At 41.4% G+C, this 17,585-nt stretch overlaps 2 protein-coding genes across 3 annotated transcripts; one reads left to right on the forward strand and one right to left on the reverse strand.

The window, feature by feature from the left end:
- The first annotated feature begins 736 nt into the window (after positions 1 to 736).
- Positions 737 to 5,838, forward strand: TEX30 (testis expressed 30). Its single transcript, XM_021530233.3, has 5 exons — positions 737 to 769; positions 1,855 to 2,085; positions 3,095 to 3,146; positions 4,216 to 4,424; positions 5,508 to 5,838. The coding sequence occupies exons 1-5, from the start codon at positions 752 to 754 to the stop codon at positions 5,679 to 5,681; spliced, it is 684 nt and encodes a 227-aa protein (XP_021385908.1). The 5' UTR covers positions 737 to 751; the 3' UTR covers positions 5,682 to 5,838.
- Positions 5,839 to 6,858: 1,020 nt separating this feature from the next.
- Positions 6,859 to 15,833, reverse strand: POGLUT2 (protein O-glucosyltransferase 2). 2 transcript variants are annotated; one of them, XM_021530231.2, is made up of 10 exons: positions 15,664 to 15,833; positions 14,023 to 14,228; positions 13,411 to 13,616; positions 12,609 to 12,686; positions 10,374 to 10,546; positions 9,214 to 9,451; positions 8,423 to 8,632; positions 7,978 to 8,067; positions 7,343 to 7,447; positions 6,859 to 7,123 (listed from the first exon to the last, which is right to left on the reverse strand). In XM_021530231.2, exons 1-10 carry the CDS (start codon positions 15,831 to 15,833, stop codon positions 7,106 to 7,108), a joined length of 1,494 nt encoding a protein of 497 aa, XP_021385906.2. In that variant the 3' UTR covers positions 6,859 to 7,105. The 2 variants fall into 2 exon arrangements, with proteins under 2 accessions (XP_021385906.2, XP_077637634.1); XM_077781508.1 differs by having other exon boundaries at positions 6,859 to 7,447.
- Positions 15,834 to 17,585: the final 1,752 nt, after the last annotated feature.

A 17,585-nucleotide genomic window follows, 5' to 3' on the forward strand; every position in this document is an offset into this window, starting at 1 on the left:
GCTTATTTCAAATACAATCCCTGCTTGTAAGCCTTTAGATACAATGCACAGAGCTCCACTATTAAGCTTAGAATTTCCTAATATCTTACCAGATATACTTTTCTGCAACTTAGGGAGTTATTCTACCCAAGCGTTAATACACAGACCATTGCTCTATTTGTCCTCTCTTTCTACTTCTTGTATAATTTTTCTGCTGACAAATCTTATAGCTACTGCTTAGCTCTAATCACCATCCTGCTGTCTCTGAGGCCTGCCTTTTGCAACGTGCCCAAAACCCTCTGATTTTAAGGAATCCCACAGTTCAGGTTGGATGTCAGGAACAATTTCTTCATGGAAAGGGTTTCTAGACATTGCAATGGACTGCCCAAGGAAGATGATGGAGTCGACATCCCTGGAAGATGTTCAAGAAATGACTGGATGTGGCACTTAGTGCTGTGGTCTGTTGAAAGGGCGGTGTTCAGTCATAGGTGTGACTCGATGGTCTCAGGAGTCATTTCCATCCTAAATGATTCTGTAACTCATCATAAACAGCTCATCTGTCCGTAAGAAGCCAGTAAGCACCTGACTTTCCAATCAATCCCTACGCAATTGGCTTTATTTGTGCTGAATTACCACCTAGCAGTCCGTGGAGTTTTCGGGCGCGTGCGTGAAGATAAACAATTTAGGCGGGGCTCTATTAATTTCCGGGTGTTTCGTGTATTTAACAGGGCCCAGTGCCCGCCCGCCGGGCGGGGCCAGGCCTGGCGGGGCCATGAGCGGGCGGGCGGAGGTACGGCGGGGCGGGGTGGGCTCGGCTCGGCGGGCTCCTGCAGCCCGGGGCGGCTGCCCTTCCCTCTGAGGCGGCCCGGGCGTGGGCTCGGCGGGCTCCTGCAGCCCGGGGCAGCTGCCCTTCCCCCTGAGGCGGCCCGGGCGTGGGCTCGGCGGGCTCCTGCAGCCCGGGGCAGCTGCCCTTCCCCCTGAGGCGGCCCTGCCCCTGGGCACGGGGCCGGGGCGGGTGCGCTGCCGCCTCGGCCATCCCGGGAGCGCTGTGTCCGTGGCCGGTGGCGCTGCAGCTCCGTCCCTCCCCCGGGGCTGCGGGGGCCGCAGCTCGGCCGGGCCGCTGAGCGCTCCCTCGGCCTGGGCGGCTCCTCTGCCGAGCAATGCCGAGGATCGCCTTCGGGCACTGGGTTTATCCCAGCCTCGGGGCGGCCTTCTTGCCCCAGAAGCCACCACAGGGGCGCTCGTGCTGCCCGGTCCCCGTTCATTCCGCAGAACATGAGCAGATCTTGCGTCTGGATCAGCTCCTCCGGCTGTCTGTGCTGCTGGAGGCCGTGTCCCCCTGGAGCTTTGCCGAACCTGTGCTGTCCCCTGTCCCTAGGGAAGGTTCAGTCCTTGTCTCTGTGCAGGCTGCTGCTTCACTCAGTGCTTACCGCTGTGTGATTTCAAAATGTTTGCTAGGCTGTGTCTCAGTGTCAGCTTGTTAGGTCTGGAAAAGCTAGACATAGCTATATAGAGAATTTCTGCTTTGAAGCTTCATTCTCTAAATGCAGAGCATAAGGTGTGGAGTCATGAAGTGACTTGCCCATTATTGTATGGAAAATCTTTGAACCAGAGGTGCAGTTACTCATTCTATACTTCTAAACAGTAGAAATAAAAACAAGCTTGCAATTTGGGTTTATTTCTTAAGTGTCTGGTATTTTTTTATAGTAATTTGTAGATGTGTAAATGTATAGACTGGGGACACTTCCTCTTGGGTTTTATCTAGGATTTTTTTTTGGGGGGGGGGGGGTTTGTTGTTTTTGGTTTTTTGTTGTTTGTTTTGGGTTTTCTTTGTTTTATTTTAAATAATGATATTGGGGTTTGTTTCATTTCTAGGTTAAAGTGAAAATACCTTTTGGAAACAAATACCTTGATGCTATCTTTTCTGTCCCAGAGAAGAAACCAACATATGGAGTGATTCTTACTCATGGAGCTGGAGGAGACATGAATTTCCCTCACTTAGTGTCCTTAGCAGCCTATCTTGCATCCCATGGAGTTCTGTGTCTGCGGTTTACTTGTAAAGGCCTTAATGTTGCCTACAGGACTAAGGCTTTCAAAGCAGTTGTGGTAAGGAGTGACCAAATTCTTAGACCAAAGCTTAGATCTGGGGGTGCTGTCTTCCAGGTTTCTTAAATTACGTCCAGAGATTAGGCAAGCAACAGTGGGAAAATTAGAACCAATGTTTAGGTAAATGGAGCACTGTGTGTGAACAGAAACAGCAGAAGCAGTTCTTAGATGGCAACAGCTGGAACAGCTGCCACAAATGTGTGGGTTTGAGTTCGGGGAAAAAGAAAAGCCTGACGAAAAGCAAGGGTATTTCACGGGAAAACTTACAGCTTGCAAAAAGTGGAAGAATTTAGGATGGAAACAAGCTGGGTGAAGAATTTAGGTTGGGCGATCTGTGTGCATTGAGCAGGAGGCATTTTTATAGGGGAACAAAGTCCAGTTGTAAAGGAATTTTGTATGATGTGATTGCAATTATATGTACATTAATTTGAAGTCAGAGTTTACTGTCTTTAATGGGCATCTCCAGTTTTTATGGAAGAAACATAATGTTGTTAGTGCATTTATGTTATTATGCTGCTATGTAAAGGTAATTTTAAGGCATCTGCTAAGACAGCATCTGATTAGTTATCTCCTAAAACCTGAAAATATGTTGCTGAATTTTATCTTTTCTGTCGGACTTAACTGGTCATGTCACAAATACATAACCTTAATGAAGGGCATTTTTGCAAACATGCTATTCCTTTTGATGGGCCAAGGGGATACATGGGGTCTGTTACTATAACTCAGGTGATACATATAATCACTTGTTTTGGTAACCTTATAGGGCATCTGATATTTTAGACTTGCTAAGAGCCAATGTGAAGTTGATTATGTTAATGTTGTTGCTGCAAAATGTTATGAAAGCATTTATGTGATAAAACCCAAGACAGCACCTTGTATATATCTGTTCTTTAATCTGCAGTGCTGAGCTTCCCATTTTCTGTGTAGTAGGTACAAACAGAAGAGATCCCCAGCTTCCCAACTGTCTTAATTCTGACTTGTAATGCTTCTCTTTCTCTTATTTCTTTAGGAATACTTAAAACTTTGTGAAGATTATAAACTTTCTGGTGTTTTCCTTGCAGGTATTGTTTTTATTATCAATAATTTTCTCTCTTATGCCGTCTCTAGTAATAGCAATCTGTAAGTATTACAAGTCTTTCCCACTTTGGTGAGAAGTGAATGAACCCTCCTTATGATACCATAGATCTCGCTGCAGAAGAGGAAAGAAAGAGCAATAGATTGCATTTTCCAGGTAGTTTAGGAGAAAATTTCCTTGTCAGTTAGAATTTACAGGACATGAGTTTTCTGATTATCCATGTCTACTTTTTAATTGCAGGTGTTGAAGAATTCTGGTTACTGATAAATTGAAAATAGTTTTTCCAAAACAGGTTTTGGTAATTAAAATTTAGTGGCAGATAAAAAAAGTTCAGCTGTGTTTTGTGAAAAGGGGAATAGATGGGGGTGGTTAGGAATATCTTGATAGGAGAAATTCTAAATTTTCTCTTAAGTGAAACCAAATCTGTGCTCCTGTAAGAACTAGCGAATTGTAACACTCAATTACAGTGCATTGCCAGCTCATAGGCTTCCTCTTTGAGGAGATACTTTGATATTTCCTTGCTGTTACTGACTGACCTCATGTTCCAAGTTCACACTCTTTTCCCTCCCTTCTACTTTTACTTTTAGGCTGAAGTTCAAGGTGTGCATAAACACTTGCTGCATTTGTTTTGTGAGCCAAGTGAAATCAAACACAGAATTTTGTTTTGAATTTGAGTAAATTGAGGTTGCATGAAAATGATACAGGATACTATCATGGCTATCTCACATTTCCAGGCTCTGGAGTGTAGGACCAGTTCCTCTCTTCCCAGGATGGGCTGTTGTTCCTTCTAGTATTGCAAGGGTTCCCCATCAATTTGTTTTCTTTCTTTTCCCCTTCTTTTTTAAACAGGGAAGTAGATGTTGCAGCTAGACAAATATCCTAGCAGAAAAACATTGAAATTAGGATTAATGTTTTTCATGAAGTAGAACATCCCTAGCATTTTGTGACAGTGAAATACACTCAGTTGGATTGGTTTTGGGAGTTGTTTACTAAACCAGAACACTGATGACATGACAGCAGATAATGTTTTTCCTTTATTTCTGCATGGGAGAAAGGCCGTTCCATGGGCTCACGAGCTGCTGCCTCTGTGATACATCAGCTGAGCCAGGGTGATGATGATGATGGCTTCATTCAAGGTCTCCTGTGTTTATCCTACCCATTGCATCGACCAAAACTGCAGTCCAAGCTTCGGGATGAGGATTTATTACTGATCACGTGTCCGGTGCTGTTTATCTCAGGATCGGCAGATGAGATGTGTGAAAAAGTGAGTACCCTTGTAAATCCTGCTATGAAAGTCTGGAGGAGCAGCAATGAGCCTCGGTGATGTCTGTATTTCACCTGATTAACAGTCTTGCCTAAATAGGTGTCTTCTGAAGGAAGCCTTGGATAGAAAACTTCATTAGACACAAGGAAGTCTGGCAGTGCTTCCTTTTGCTGCTTAAAACTTCCACTTCAGCAAGCTCATCTTTGGGTCAATGAAATACCCCTGATTTAAAGGGTTTCAATAGGATTGCACAAATTAAAAGTGGTCTATGGAAGGAGTGAGTTGTTTGCTATTTTGTTTTAACCATTTCAAGTTACAAAACCTGTGTGGTGCCACCAAATGTCACACTGGTCACATTTGCATGGCAAATTCTTCTAGCAAAGGAGTTCTACCTCCAAGTCAGGGTTCTGTGGTAGAAATTTATATTTTTGTAGAGATGAAGAGCAGGTGTACAAAGGCAGGGAAACAGTGCTTTTCTGCCATGTTTTCTTGCAAACAGGTATGCTGTTGTTTTGAGCAGGTCAGTGTGAATTTGGGGCTATGTGCAATTGGCATTTTTCATGCTTGGAGAGTTTCTAAGGAGTCATAATGCTTCCATGAGGAATTGTCACCAAAATAAGTCAGGCTAGTGACCAGCAGATCTTTGGAGTACCTTCTTAATGGGGGAATCTTTGACTTTGTGAACTGGTTCTTCGATCTGTTTACTGAGAAATTTCAACAGTGTCAAAGCTAGTCCCTAAGGCATTAGGTTGCTACTCAGCCTCTGCAGACAAATCTGACTTCAATTCTATCATTTTTTTGCCAGTACTACCCTCTGACAGTAAAAATTGACTCCTTTGAAGTTCTAAATTGCTGCTATTCTGAGTGAGGGTGATGCTTTGAGCAGATCCCAGTATTCAAATCCTGACTAGAGAATACATCCCGTTTTCCTAGCAAGGTGTTTTTCATGTGCACACAGATCCATCTATCTGTTTTTAAGGAGCTGCCTATTTTGCATTACACAGGCAAAGTAAGAGACGTCTAGGAGTTCCAGAGTTTGTAGCAGCCAATTCTCTAATATTTGCATTTGTGTTTTCTCCATAGCAATTGCTAGAAGGTGTGGTGAGAAAAATGAAAGCCCCTAAAAAAATCCATTGGATTGATAAAGCAAACCATGGGATGGCGGTCAAAGGACGAACAGCAGATGATGTCATGGAAGAAGTAAATGCACAAGTTTTTTCTTGGCTTAGAGAGATCGTTCAACTGCAGCACAAATAATTTGCAGTGTTTGAGCAATATCTTCATTTAGTTTTTCCTAAATGTGGCAAATAAGGTGTTTGTTATTTTTTAGAGGCATATTTTTTTAAAAAATTATGTTCTCAGGTCTAAGTGCAAATGCAAATAAAGCTTAAAGAAATAAAAAAATGCAAAACAATAAAAAAATGCAAAAAAAATAAAAAAATGCAAAACAATAAAGAAATACCTGAAGGACAGAAAATACATCATGGCAGCATTGTTCTCTGTATTTCTATGCAAATATCCATATACAACACTTGGGAATGCAGAGGATTAAGTAATGCTTTTGACTAATATTTGAAGTAATATACTGGAAAAAATCTACTTAGCATATCTTTAGGGTTCCTCAATTTTTGATGCTGTACTCACTTGCAATTAAAACCTACTGCTTTGTAGGCTTCTGCCAGCACATCCCCTGAGGCTGGCGAGCCTGGTGTACAAATATGTACTTTGCCTTGGTTCTATGTGCTGGCCTTCCCAGGTGCTTCCAAACCTGTGAGGCACGGAGAGGAATCTCTGGTCAGTCACGGTGTTTGTCACCTTAGGGAGCCAGATTCTGCCTGTGTGGGGAGGAGGAGGAGGTAATGCAGGCACAGCTGGACAGGTGGAGCAAAGAACATGGCTCAGTTTTAAGAAGTCCCCTTTGCCAGTGTCCTTTGTGTAAAGGACTGATCACAGAGGCCTTCTGATAAATAAAAACTGATAGATAAATTGTGTTCTGTGATGGAGGAACTCCTGGAGCAGGAACCAGTTCTGCATCCATTGTGACAGGAGAAACTCGGGTGTCTGTCTGAGCACTGACACTGGAGAGTGGATTAAATCACTGTATGTGTACTGGCAGCTGCAGCCTTTCTCATTACGGCCTGTGAGTAATCTGTTGGTAAACCAAGCCTACAGCAATACTGGAATTGTGGTTTTCCTTCAGGTTAACAAGATTTATTATGGACCCCACAGCATTATCTTTGAGATTCTCTCAGAAGGGGCAAAGTTATGGTCTGAAAAATTATGCCTTTGGATGGATAGAGTGAGTGAGTAGGGGAGAAGATGTACAATCCTCATCTGCCCTTATTTGCAGAACAGTTTCATGTTTGTGAAAAGATTTACAAGCATGAGCAAAAAGTATCTGCATTTCCAGGGTAACTCAGGACAGGAACACATGACTGATACAAACATGATTTTTATTTAAAAAAAAAATTATAAAAATGTGTTTGAATAAGGCTCTGCCACCACTGCATGATAAAAAGGAAACCAGGGGTGCTTTGTTTTCTTCCATATATAGATCATGAAATGGTAAACTTTAAAATATCCATTGACATTATCCATAGGCATACTAAACCAGATTTTTGTTCTTTCTTTAAGAAGACAGCCTGAATTTAGGTAAATACTGAAAAAAAATTATTTACTTGTCAGAGTTCATCTTTGGCCTGCAGTGAAAAAAGAAGAAACATATTTTAGTTAACTGGAAGCCTATTTTTCACTGTCTAGTCCTGCAAGTACATTAAGAAGTGTTTCTAAGTTCGATAGGTGTTAATGGCTTGGCCTGATAACTGATACTGTGGGGCACTGAGCAGCCCTGCTGCAGCGGGGCTGAGCAGGAACTGAAGACACTCAGCACTTTACACTTAACTCTGCATGGGCTGTACCTTTTTTCGGTGGCAAGTGCATGGGAAAAGGTCATCATCGGGCTGCTGCACCTTCTCCATCCCATCTCTGATTTTTGGTTCACTCACTTGCAAGCCAGCATATTCCTAGTTTTAAGAAAAGGAAGGTTTTGTTAATCCATAATCTTTTTAGATTGTACATCTAGTTGCCAATATTGTACCAAATCAGCTAAGCAATTCTGTAAAAACTCTGGGGCTACACAATCTGTTCCTTCAGACTATCACAGACAGAGTGAGGGAACACTCAGCTGCAGTTGGGAGCCCCTTCGGGTGCCTCCCTGGAGTTCGGTATCTTGGTGCTAATGCACAGATATTTTCAGCTGTGGTTCACAGGGTGTGCATCTGATGTGGAATTCTTTGATCATTGTGGGCAACATATTCTGACAGATTAGATCAAGATTTATGGGATCCCACTGCCTTTCAAAGACCCAGTGTAGTCTTAAAGGGGTTTCATAGGATATAATGGAATACAATATTTGTAAACTAAATGAAGACTAATTACTGCTGCTTGTTTCATGGCTTCAAGTACCAGACTGGCCAATTTCCAGCAGCTCTGCTGCCCTAAATTCTTGTTCTGTGATTTCTATTTCTGTGCCAGTGGCCAAAAATATACTGACCTGGAAAAGTTTGAAATAGTAACAAAAAATGTGGTCTCCCATGAGATTGTTTCTTGCAAATTCTTGTCCAGATATTGCAATATTTTTTGCCTGTCAAAGAAAATGAAAGTTTGGTTTATTTTTTTATTGCTCAGAACTAGTATTAATTTCAGGGTGCTCCTGTTGGTTGTGGAGTTACCAATGAAGTTGACAGTTTAGGATAACTCAAATAAAACATTCTTTTTAAAAGTTAAGGCATTGTTAGGACGATATTTTTTTTTCCTGAAGTTCAATTTGATTTCAAATTAAAGACAATATTATGCATTTTTGAGTGTTTTTCTTATTTGTAGAGTTGATGAAAATAAATTTCAAGTTCTCCTAGTATTTTTTTTGCTTTATTTTTAAGAAATTCAGTATTTGTTCTCTTCTAGAAACATTACTGCATACTTCTAAATGCATATTTTACCTCTTCATCATGATCTTTTGCCCACTGTAGTTTTTCTAGCAGATCACTCAGGTCACTTTTAAACGGGATGTAATGTTTCCATGGCTGCAGCTCATTATAAAAGTGCTCATAGTAGATGGAGTCTTGCTTTAGCACCACACTGTTTCCTGCTAGTAGATAAGGCAATCTGTATGCTGCCACTGTGCCATCAATATTAATTTGATATTTATACTGGAAAGAAAAAGACCAGAAGTTATTGAAAACCACAAGATCCCTGTGGCTTGGTCAGGTTATATTCTGAGGGCACTGGTGTTACTGACTTGCCGATATTGAGACAGGTAGGACTGGCTAGGCAAGCATCCATTGATGCTCTAAGAAGCTTTTATTATCTAGTTTGGAATTCATCACAGTGCAGGGTACACAGAGCTTCATCAATTAAGTTCTCCAGGAATTCTTAGGTGCTCATCCTTGGATGTGAGGGTAGATGTGCCACTTCATCCACAGATTTTCCCACTATGTTAGTTATGTTAGTAGTCCTGATCGCTGAATCAGGAAAAAGAAATAAAAAGGAACTTGAAGTTATGTAGATTACACAAGGTTCTACAGAACCTTTAGATGTAAATCAGACATTACTATCCTGAGGGTAAGAGCTACATAGCAGTTAATCCTACTGGAGGGATATCTAGTCATGCTTGTTACTTGTGGTGTCCTGAAAAAATAAAAATCATTCCATTTTCAGTAATTTATAATAAGTTATTTGATAATGGGAAACAGTGAGAACTGAGTTCTATGAAAAATGATTAGTAGCTTACCTTAAAAAAATCGAAAAATGAAATGTGCTTAACAATAGGGCCATAGAGGCTTTCATCATGTTTAAAGAAAAAAAAGTTTGTGAAAGCAGCATCTATGATCTCTGGATATTTCCTGCTGAGTTTTACAAGCTCAAGCCTCTCTTTGCGGCTGTCACGTCCTCTCCAGAAGGCTGTGGTATTCTTGTCTTCCCACGATGGGCCAGTGTTTGCTTGGACTGACATCATATCCAGGCTGACTCTGCAGGAGAAAGAAGTGATTTAATAGTGAAGCCTACTGGAAAGTTTTTAAAGTGCAGTTACTTAAAAGAGCTCACAGTATCAAAAATGAAGGCAAGTCATGAGCAAACCATCATGTGTTACTGTATCAGTCATTTGCAGCAATAGGAACAGATAATGAATGTTAAGTTCACAGGTGTGTGGCATGCCAGCATCATTCAACAACATGGCATGTGGAAACAATACCTGTCAGCTGCCATGGAAAAAATAGGTAAAAGTGGATATGGTTGCCAGAGAAGGTTGATCTAAGGTAGTGTAACTTGCTTTATAAAACATACTGTACGTCCTTAAAAATGTTAAGAAATTAAACACATAAATTGGGAGGGCAAGGGATAGAAAATTTACAAAAAGTATTGACAAAAAAAAGGAACCTGAACTAAATGCAGTGAAATGATAAACAAGTTCAAGATGGATTACAAAGATTTCTTAGAAGCAAGCTGTCTTTGTAGTGTTTCAAGACAGAACAGAGCAGTTGCCAAGGCTAGTTATCGTCAGTAATCAAAGTGGGAGATGGTAGTTCCTAGTTTGAAAATTCCCAATAGCTATGTTAGGATTTGAAAGGTACACAAAAACCAAATTCTAACAAAATCAGGAAAGAAAGACACCTGGCCAGTTGTCAACAAGTTCATGGGGGGAAAAACAAATCAAATGCCTAGCCTTGAAACACTCTTAAGTGCTGTTTTCAGTGATTTGACCATGTTTAGATAAATTTAGATTTTTGAAATGAAACAGTGTAGTATAATATTAATATATTGATTACACAGTCACTGCCTACCTAGGGTGCCAGTGTCTCATAAATGAAAATAAAATACTGTTAGTACAGATCTCTATGGAAGATCATTAATTGTGAATATTTAAGTTTAAAAGTTTAAGGTATTTCTTACCGTCCCATAGTCTCCAAAACTGAGTCTGTTAAGTCGTATGTTGGCATGACAATGTCTTTTGACTCACTGGATCCACACCACGAGAAGATCGGGTGCAAGTTCTGTGGGGGCTTCCTTTTTTCCAGAGGCCAGTCTCCCAAATTAACAAAAAATTCTACATCTGGCATTTTCACCTAAACAGAAGCAAATGCATTTTAGAACAAACAGCATTCTGCTGGCATCTTGCATTTTGAAAAGAACCTCACTAAGAGGAAAAATAGCCAGGTGTCTAACATACTTAATGTTCCTGTAATAAATTATTGACATTTAGGAACCTGTTAGAAGTACTGAGACCACATAGTAAAGCCTACAAAACAGTATTTTTTTTAATAAAAGCTTTGTACAAAGTCACATAAGACATAGGAGTACCCTTTTTAGAGTATGGTTTCCTGTTATACTTTACATGATTGGCTACACAATCTTTTTATCAGGCTAGCACTGGGACCTAGTCAGAAATTGTATAGTTCCAAGGTAAGTTGGATCACTGTGTTACTACATGGAAAATTCATGCTGGCTGGTAAATCAGTTTTCTGTCACATCAGTGATCTGATTCACCCTGTGTCTGCAGGATGCCTAAATCTAACAGAAGAGAAGAAACAGAAATATACAGCCATGATGGGAAGACCAGATTTCTGGTGCTTTGGTTAATTATTAAGCATAACATCATTACTTATTTAAAATATTTGGTAGTGTGGAACCACACCTGAAATCACTGTCCCAGCCAAAAGGCAAGAAAAATACTGTTGATGGCCAGGAAGCACGACAGAGGGCATAATTTTGCTGCTTTATGCAACTGTGATGCACCCCTATATTAAACACTGCGTGTGATTTGGGTGTTTTCAAGTGAAGCAAGAAAAGGTACAAAAAAAGGCAGCTTTGTAGTTTTCCACAGAAAGAGCCAGCTGCCTTGTAAGGAAACACTAAAAATGGTGGGACAGTTCAATTTGGAGAGCAAAAGGCAAAAATGACATATGGCTGCGTTTTACAGAACCCTGAAGGCACATACAAGGTCACAGCAGAACTACTGTAGTATCTCAGTTCACTCTCTTAATTTCATTTCATTTTTAAAAAAACATACATCTCCAATACATCCCCCTCAATTACCCCTTTCAAAGCAAAAAAAATAATTTGCTAAATACCAACACTTCTAAGTGGTGGAAGATATTCTTTCCCTTTCAAAGGGTTTTTGCAGCACATTCTAATACTCAGCACTAGACTTCATTACTACGGTGCCATCTAATGGCTGTGATGGGTATAAACCCTACAAATTGTATTTCCTACACATCCTCAGCAGCTGAATCAATCAGCAGCTTAAATCTTCTTCTCCAACCATCTACTGTCACTCAGTGACACTATCCTAATAAAAGTTCTTATTTAATGGTATTTAACGGAAATGAGACAAACTGTGTTTTCTAGATTTGTAAACAGTTTCTAGTTTTGGAGTTAGCAATCCTTTTTCAACTTTTAGTCTAAAGTCCTTAGATGCAATTTAACTCCATTATTTCTTGTCTAACACTACTGACACAAAGAACGGTTTACTTCCATCTTCCAGAGAACAATCTTTTAGGTAATTGTAGTCTACATTCATGTCTTCCCTTAGACATCATGTCCTGCTGTAGATAGTGTTAGATGAAACAATCCCCAGTTAAATTAATGTTCATTTGTACATTTAGTCATTTGTCCCATTTTCCTGTGCAATGTTGGCTCAGCAGTGTTAGCAGCTGAGCAATCCTTAAAACATGACACCCAAAGGCAGACAGAGTAGCATAACTGATCCATTACTAATCCTGAGGATAGTGGAAAGGTTACTTAATATTTCTTTAACATGTTATGTTAACTTGTGTTCAGCTTTTTGCAGCAATGTACCTGCAGAGATAGATTTTTCTGTTAGATGCTACAGGATGATTTAATTATTCTACAAAAAAAAAAACCCCAAACCAATAAACCTTGTCCTGACTTATCAAAATCACCTATAAAAGCCTACTTATTCATTTTCGTGATACTCAATCAGATGGCATTCTAGAACACGACAGCTTCAAACAAGGAAAATCCATAACATTTCCATAATTAATCAATGATTTGACTTTTTTCAAGAGTTTTTTAACAGAAACAGCAATAAATACACTGATGTGTATTTAAGCCCAGGTTTCTATCAATTAGAGCATGCAGAGTAAGTGGCTGTACAGATGTACTCACTTTTCTGGTCAAAGACAGCAGTATGGCATCCATGAAAATTCTGAAGCCAACATGTTCCCCATATGTCTTTATATAAACCTGAAAATAAACAAAGGTTTTACTGGGTGATTTCATTTTAGAGAATGGCTGGCACAATTCAGAGCTCTTTTAATTGCATAGCATCTAGTCAGACAGATTAAATGGCCGTATAGATTTATGAATCAGCTGAGAAGCAACAGAAATCTCAGCACAGGAAAGTGATAAAAAATAACAATATTTGCTTGCTTTTGCAGATGTTTGAGGTCTGTTTAATAAAAGCAGAAACTGTTGCCTATTTCTGTGGTGTTCCATTCTTCTAATTTCCATATAGAACTTCACTGAGATAATACAGTATATACAATTCTTTGTTATAAAGAATTGTAGCTCTGATCCTCAGTTCAGCTAAAAGTGGTATCTCAGAATTATGCATGATATCATTTATTGAGGTACTTCAAATTAGATGATTGTGACACATCACAGCAGTATTGTTCAGAGAAGAGGAAACTGAATTAGCATTTAGGAGACTTGGGTGTGTGCCCAGTACTCATATTGATTGCCTGGAAAGTAATTTGCTTTCACTGTGTTTCAGCTGCTATGTGGACAAAAAAGCACTTACAAAGTAGGACAGACATTGCTGAGATACATAAACTACAAAGTATTCAAGCAAGCAAAGTCCTGTTCTTAAAGAACATGCTACAAGAAGCTTTTACAACTCAGAACAACCAGCTGTCCATGTCTTGCCACCCACTTCCAATATGAACTTCAGATCAACAAGATTTCATACCTCATTGTTTTTGATGGTGTAGTGACACAAACTCTGTCTTTGTCCAAACCTCTGTGGAATTTCTTTTGCAATCTTATCTGGGTCAACAATGGGAAAATTTGCTAGGTCTCTCTGAATCTGTGGAATAGTTTGAGGGCAGTTCATCTCTTCCAGCCATGCACTGCTGTTCTCATGAGGACAGTCACAGTTTTCATGGTAAATAGGTCCTATTGGGAACACAATTATTATTTTACTTTTGATGAGTCATAATATTGAGCTGTTGAGATCACAGAACAGGGTCAGGCACTGAACATTCATTTCTTAGGCCAAAACTTCAGCAACTCTAAATAGACATGTCTGATTTTTTTTTTTTAACTGTAATGGAGTCATGTCAACCTACAGCAGCTAATGTGTGAGCCCTCTACCTGTATTTATTAGGCAACAGCTTTGCAGCACTTGCTTCCTTTTATTATTTTGAATACTATGCGTAGGATGCATAAAATGAATCCATAATTCCAATGGGATTTGATAGTCCCAGAGAAGTACTAAGGTCTCAAAGAATCCTACGCTTCTAGTAGAAGACATTCTGGGACACACTTTGTGAGGAAACCTGTGTGTAGTGGTGCCTCCTACCTTTTAAAATATATGGAGAATCTGCAACATGCTTATCTCCAGTTTTGACGTCTATCCTCAGGCTTTTGTAGCTTGCATACATCCTGTACCTCACGAGGAAGGAACCATCTTTCCTGTCCAATACTTGTACACCAACACGAGTGAACTGTTCTTCAGGAGCAGTGACCTTCACCTGGAATGCATTTTCACCTGGTGATGAAGTGAACCTACCCAGAGAATAAGTGGGAGCTTAATGAACAAAGGAAACATACAACAGATTTCTTAGTCTGGTCCATTCCTTTGCAAGTCAACAGATTTCCAGCGAGCCATGTTAGCCATGATTTCCTCTGAGCCATGTTAGGCCTCCACAAGCACATCTGAACGTTCACTTTAACAGGTCAGTAAGTCTATTGTTTTACATTCAGAAGCAAAATGTTTTCAGATTATCTTATTTTCTAGGTATTATTTAAGGAAATAAAGAACAAAGTTACACTTCTCAATCATTATTGTAGCTTATATGGGGGAAAAAACAGGGAAAAAATTATAGAGGGATCACATAATTCAATGTATAAATGAGATATTTTGGTATAATTCACCATACACCAAACAGAAAAACCACCATAAACTCAAATAAAATAATCTGAATAATAATGAAGTTATCATATATCATTGAGGTATTAACAAACTTGGTACAGTCAAAATGCTGTCAACTTCCTTCCACCTTTCTTCCAGGTAGTGACCAGGCTCTTGGGCTGTATCTCCTTAGTTCAGCTACTCTCACCACCTTTCCTAAAACTTGTCCAGACATACTCAGGAGCTGCCAGTTCAATTAAATGCAAGAAATACTTATTATCCAAGTTAAGGTGAATTGGCAGCTTCCATACTCACACAAGCCATAGTGCACCTAATCTGGATGACCCTGATGGAGCATTCTGACCACCTATCTAGGTTTCATGACCAGGTTTCCTAAATAAATGGAAAGCAATGAGTATCCTCTGAAAAAATCAGAGAATCACAGAGTTGTTAGGGTTGGAAAGGACCACCGGAGATCATCTAGTCCAATCCCCCTGCCAAAGCAGGGTCACCTGTAGCAGATGACAGGACCGTGCCCAGGGGAGTTTGAAATGTCTCCAGAGAGGGAGACTCCACAGCCTCCCTGGGCAGTGTGTTCCAGTCCTTTGCCACCCTCAGGGGAAAGCTTTTCCTCAGTGAGGTGAAATTTCCTGTATTTTAGTTTATGGCCATCCTATTTCATATACCTAAGAAGTTTACCTATTGGCCTATAGAGTAATTTGTAAATTATTCTACTTATCTTATGCCTTGGCACGTAGGAGAAATACTAATGTTCCCAGCAGTGGAAACAAGCAGGATGCCCAAACCTAACCAATTAAATGTATTAGTCACTGCTAAAGTTTTGACAAAGGCGAATAAATAATGAATTTTTCCACTGAGTAACATGTTTTGCTGCTGAACGTTTTCATCCTCTTATCTCATCCCCTTACGCCGTTATTTGATACTTCTTGTACAGATTACTTAGCCCTTACCAAGTGATACGCAGAAAGAGTTACGTAGAGAGCTTTTCGCCTGCCCCTTGTACGGGCATATGGCAAGCCTGTCGGTTTGCCCCGCCCAGCCTCTCCCCAAGAGCCGCCGCCGCCTCACCTGAGCCCTCGGGCGTCCACGGCCTGCACGTAGAAGTAGCGCGCGGGGAGCGCGGCCGCGGCGCGCAGCCCGGGCCCCCACACGGCGCTGCGCTCCGCGCTCGGCCGCGCGGCCCTGCCCGCCGCCGCCGCGGCTCCCAGGGCGAGGCACAGCGGCCACAGCGCACGCATCGGCAGCGCTGCCCCCGAAGGGCGAACACCGCCGGCACCGGCCTGCCGCCCTCGGCCCGCCGCCGGGCAGTCCCGCCCCCGGCGCGGCTCCATGGGGCGGTGCCGCGGCATCGCGGGCGGTGCTGCGGGAGGCGCCGGCCCATTGGGAGGCGCCGGCCGAGCCCCCGGGAGTCGCTGGGACCCGGCGTGGGAAGCGCTGGGCGCTGCTGGCGGCCCGGGGCCCGTCTCTGAGCCGCTGCTCAACCCGTGCCATGAGCTGATGCTCTTCCTCCCGCCCCACAGCCGCCCTTCACTCCCTTCCCAAACATTAGGGTGGGAAATGGAATTTACAATCAGGAAAATGTGTTTTCAAAATCCTTCCCAGAGCAGCTGGAGATGAAGAGCTTCTTTGCACTGATGGTGGCAAAGCCCTGGAACAGGCTGCCCATGGAGGCCGTGGAGTCTTCCTCTCTGGAGACATTCCAAACCCACTGTGTTCCCATGCCAGGGGACCCTGCCTTGGCAGGGCAGTTGGATTAGGTGATCTCCCAAGGCCCCTTCCTCCTTTAACAGGTTTGTGACTCTGTGATGTGTGGCTGCCGGCAGTGCAGGTCTGGGATTCTCTGGAGCAGAGGTGAGAGGGCGCCTCACCCACTGCCACCAAGGCAACTGCCCAGTGCGGGCCTTTGGTGATTCCATGGCCCTTTGTCTGTCAAGTAATCCAGCCTCCGATTGCAGAGAGCTAGTCCCAAACACTAATGCCATTCTTAACTACATACAGAATCATCTAGGTTGGAAAAGACCTCTAAGATACTTTCAACTTGGCTCCTTACTGCTTCTCTCTTGTTAAGGCAAACAATAAAGAACATTGAAACTCATCAGCAAGGACCCATGAATTTCAAAAAGATTTTGTATTTCTCATTTTGAAATACTGCAAATATGATTTTAGAAAAAAGCACACAAAAATCCCTTGTTTGAAGAAAATTTCAAGTTCAGAAATGACAACTTGGGTTGATGAAGAGTCTTTTCTAACTAACAATGTCATTACAAAATGCCTTAAATATTACCAAGCTCCAGCTTTTAAAGACATAGTTTTTGCCCTGTTATGTTCTCATTGACACGAGTTTTCAGGACATTCAGCAGTTAGAAGACTTAAAATTTCCTGTCTAAAAATTCATACATGGATATTGTATATCCATGACCCTTTAGCTTCTCTCCTTTCCCCACCTTTACTCTCCTGATGTGTTTTACAGGCAGAAAGCACACTCCTTCTCAGCTTATATTTTGCTGTATGAGAGAAGCCAGTCTCCTCTAGTGGAAGAGAACTTTAAAGATGTTTTTAATTTAAAAGAAATTTGATAGCTGTAGAATTCACAGATCATGCTTCCTCCTCTCAGCAGGATGGCACTGACATGTTAAAAAAAGCACAGCAGCAATGAAGTAAAGGTGACACACTTCCACCCTCCTTCAGCTTTTTTTCCCCCCACATAAGTGCAGTTCAGGGAATCCATGCAGAGATTTGGCACTATTTGTCAGCACCCAAACAAGTTATAAGATAAATCATGAAACCTAATTTTAGTCTTGGCTTGCAAAGCCAACATCGCTGCTATCCTAATGCCTATAATTTGGCTCAGATAAAAACGCTTTGGAGGCAGAATTATTTAATTATATCAAAGGCTTTTGGCCGACTAAGGCTCAACAGGCTTCCAGCTGGCAAAGGCATTAGGGATGCTCTCCTTTACAAGGGGCAGGTTGCCTCAGGATGAAGCCACA

This window comes from Lonchura striata, chromosome 2 (assembly GCF_046129695.1).
Source record: "Lonchura striata isolate bLonStr1 chromosome 2, bLonStr1.mat, whole genome shotgun sequence".
NCBI classification, from domain to species: Eukaryota; Metazoa; Chordata; class Aves; order Passeriformes; family Estrildidae; genus Lonchura; species Lonchura striata.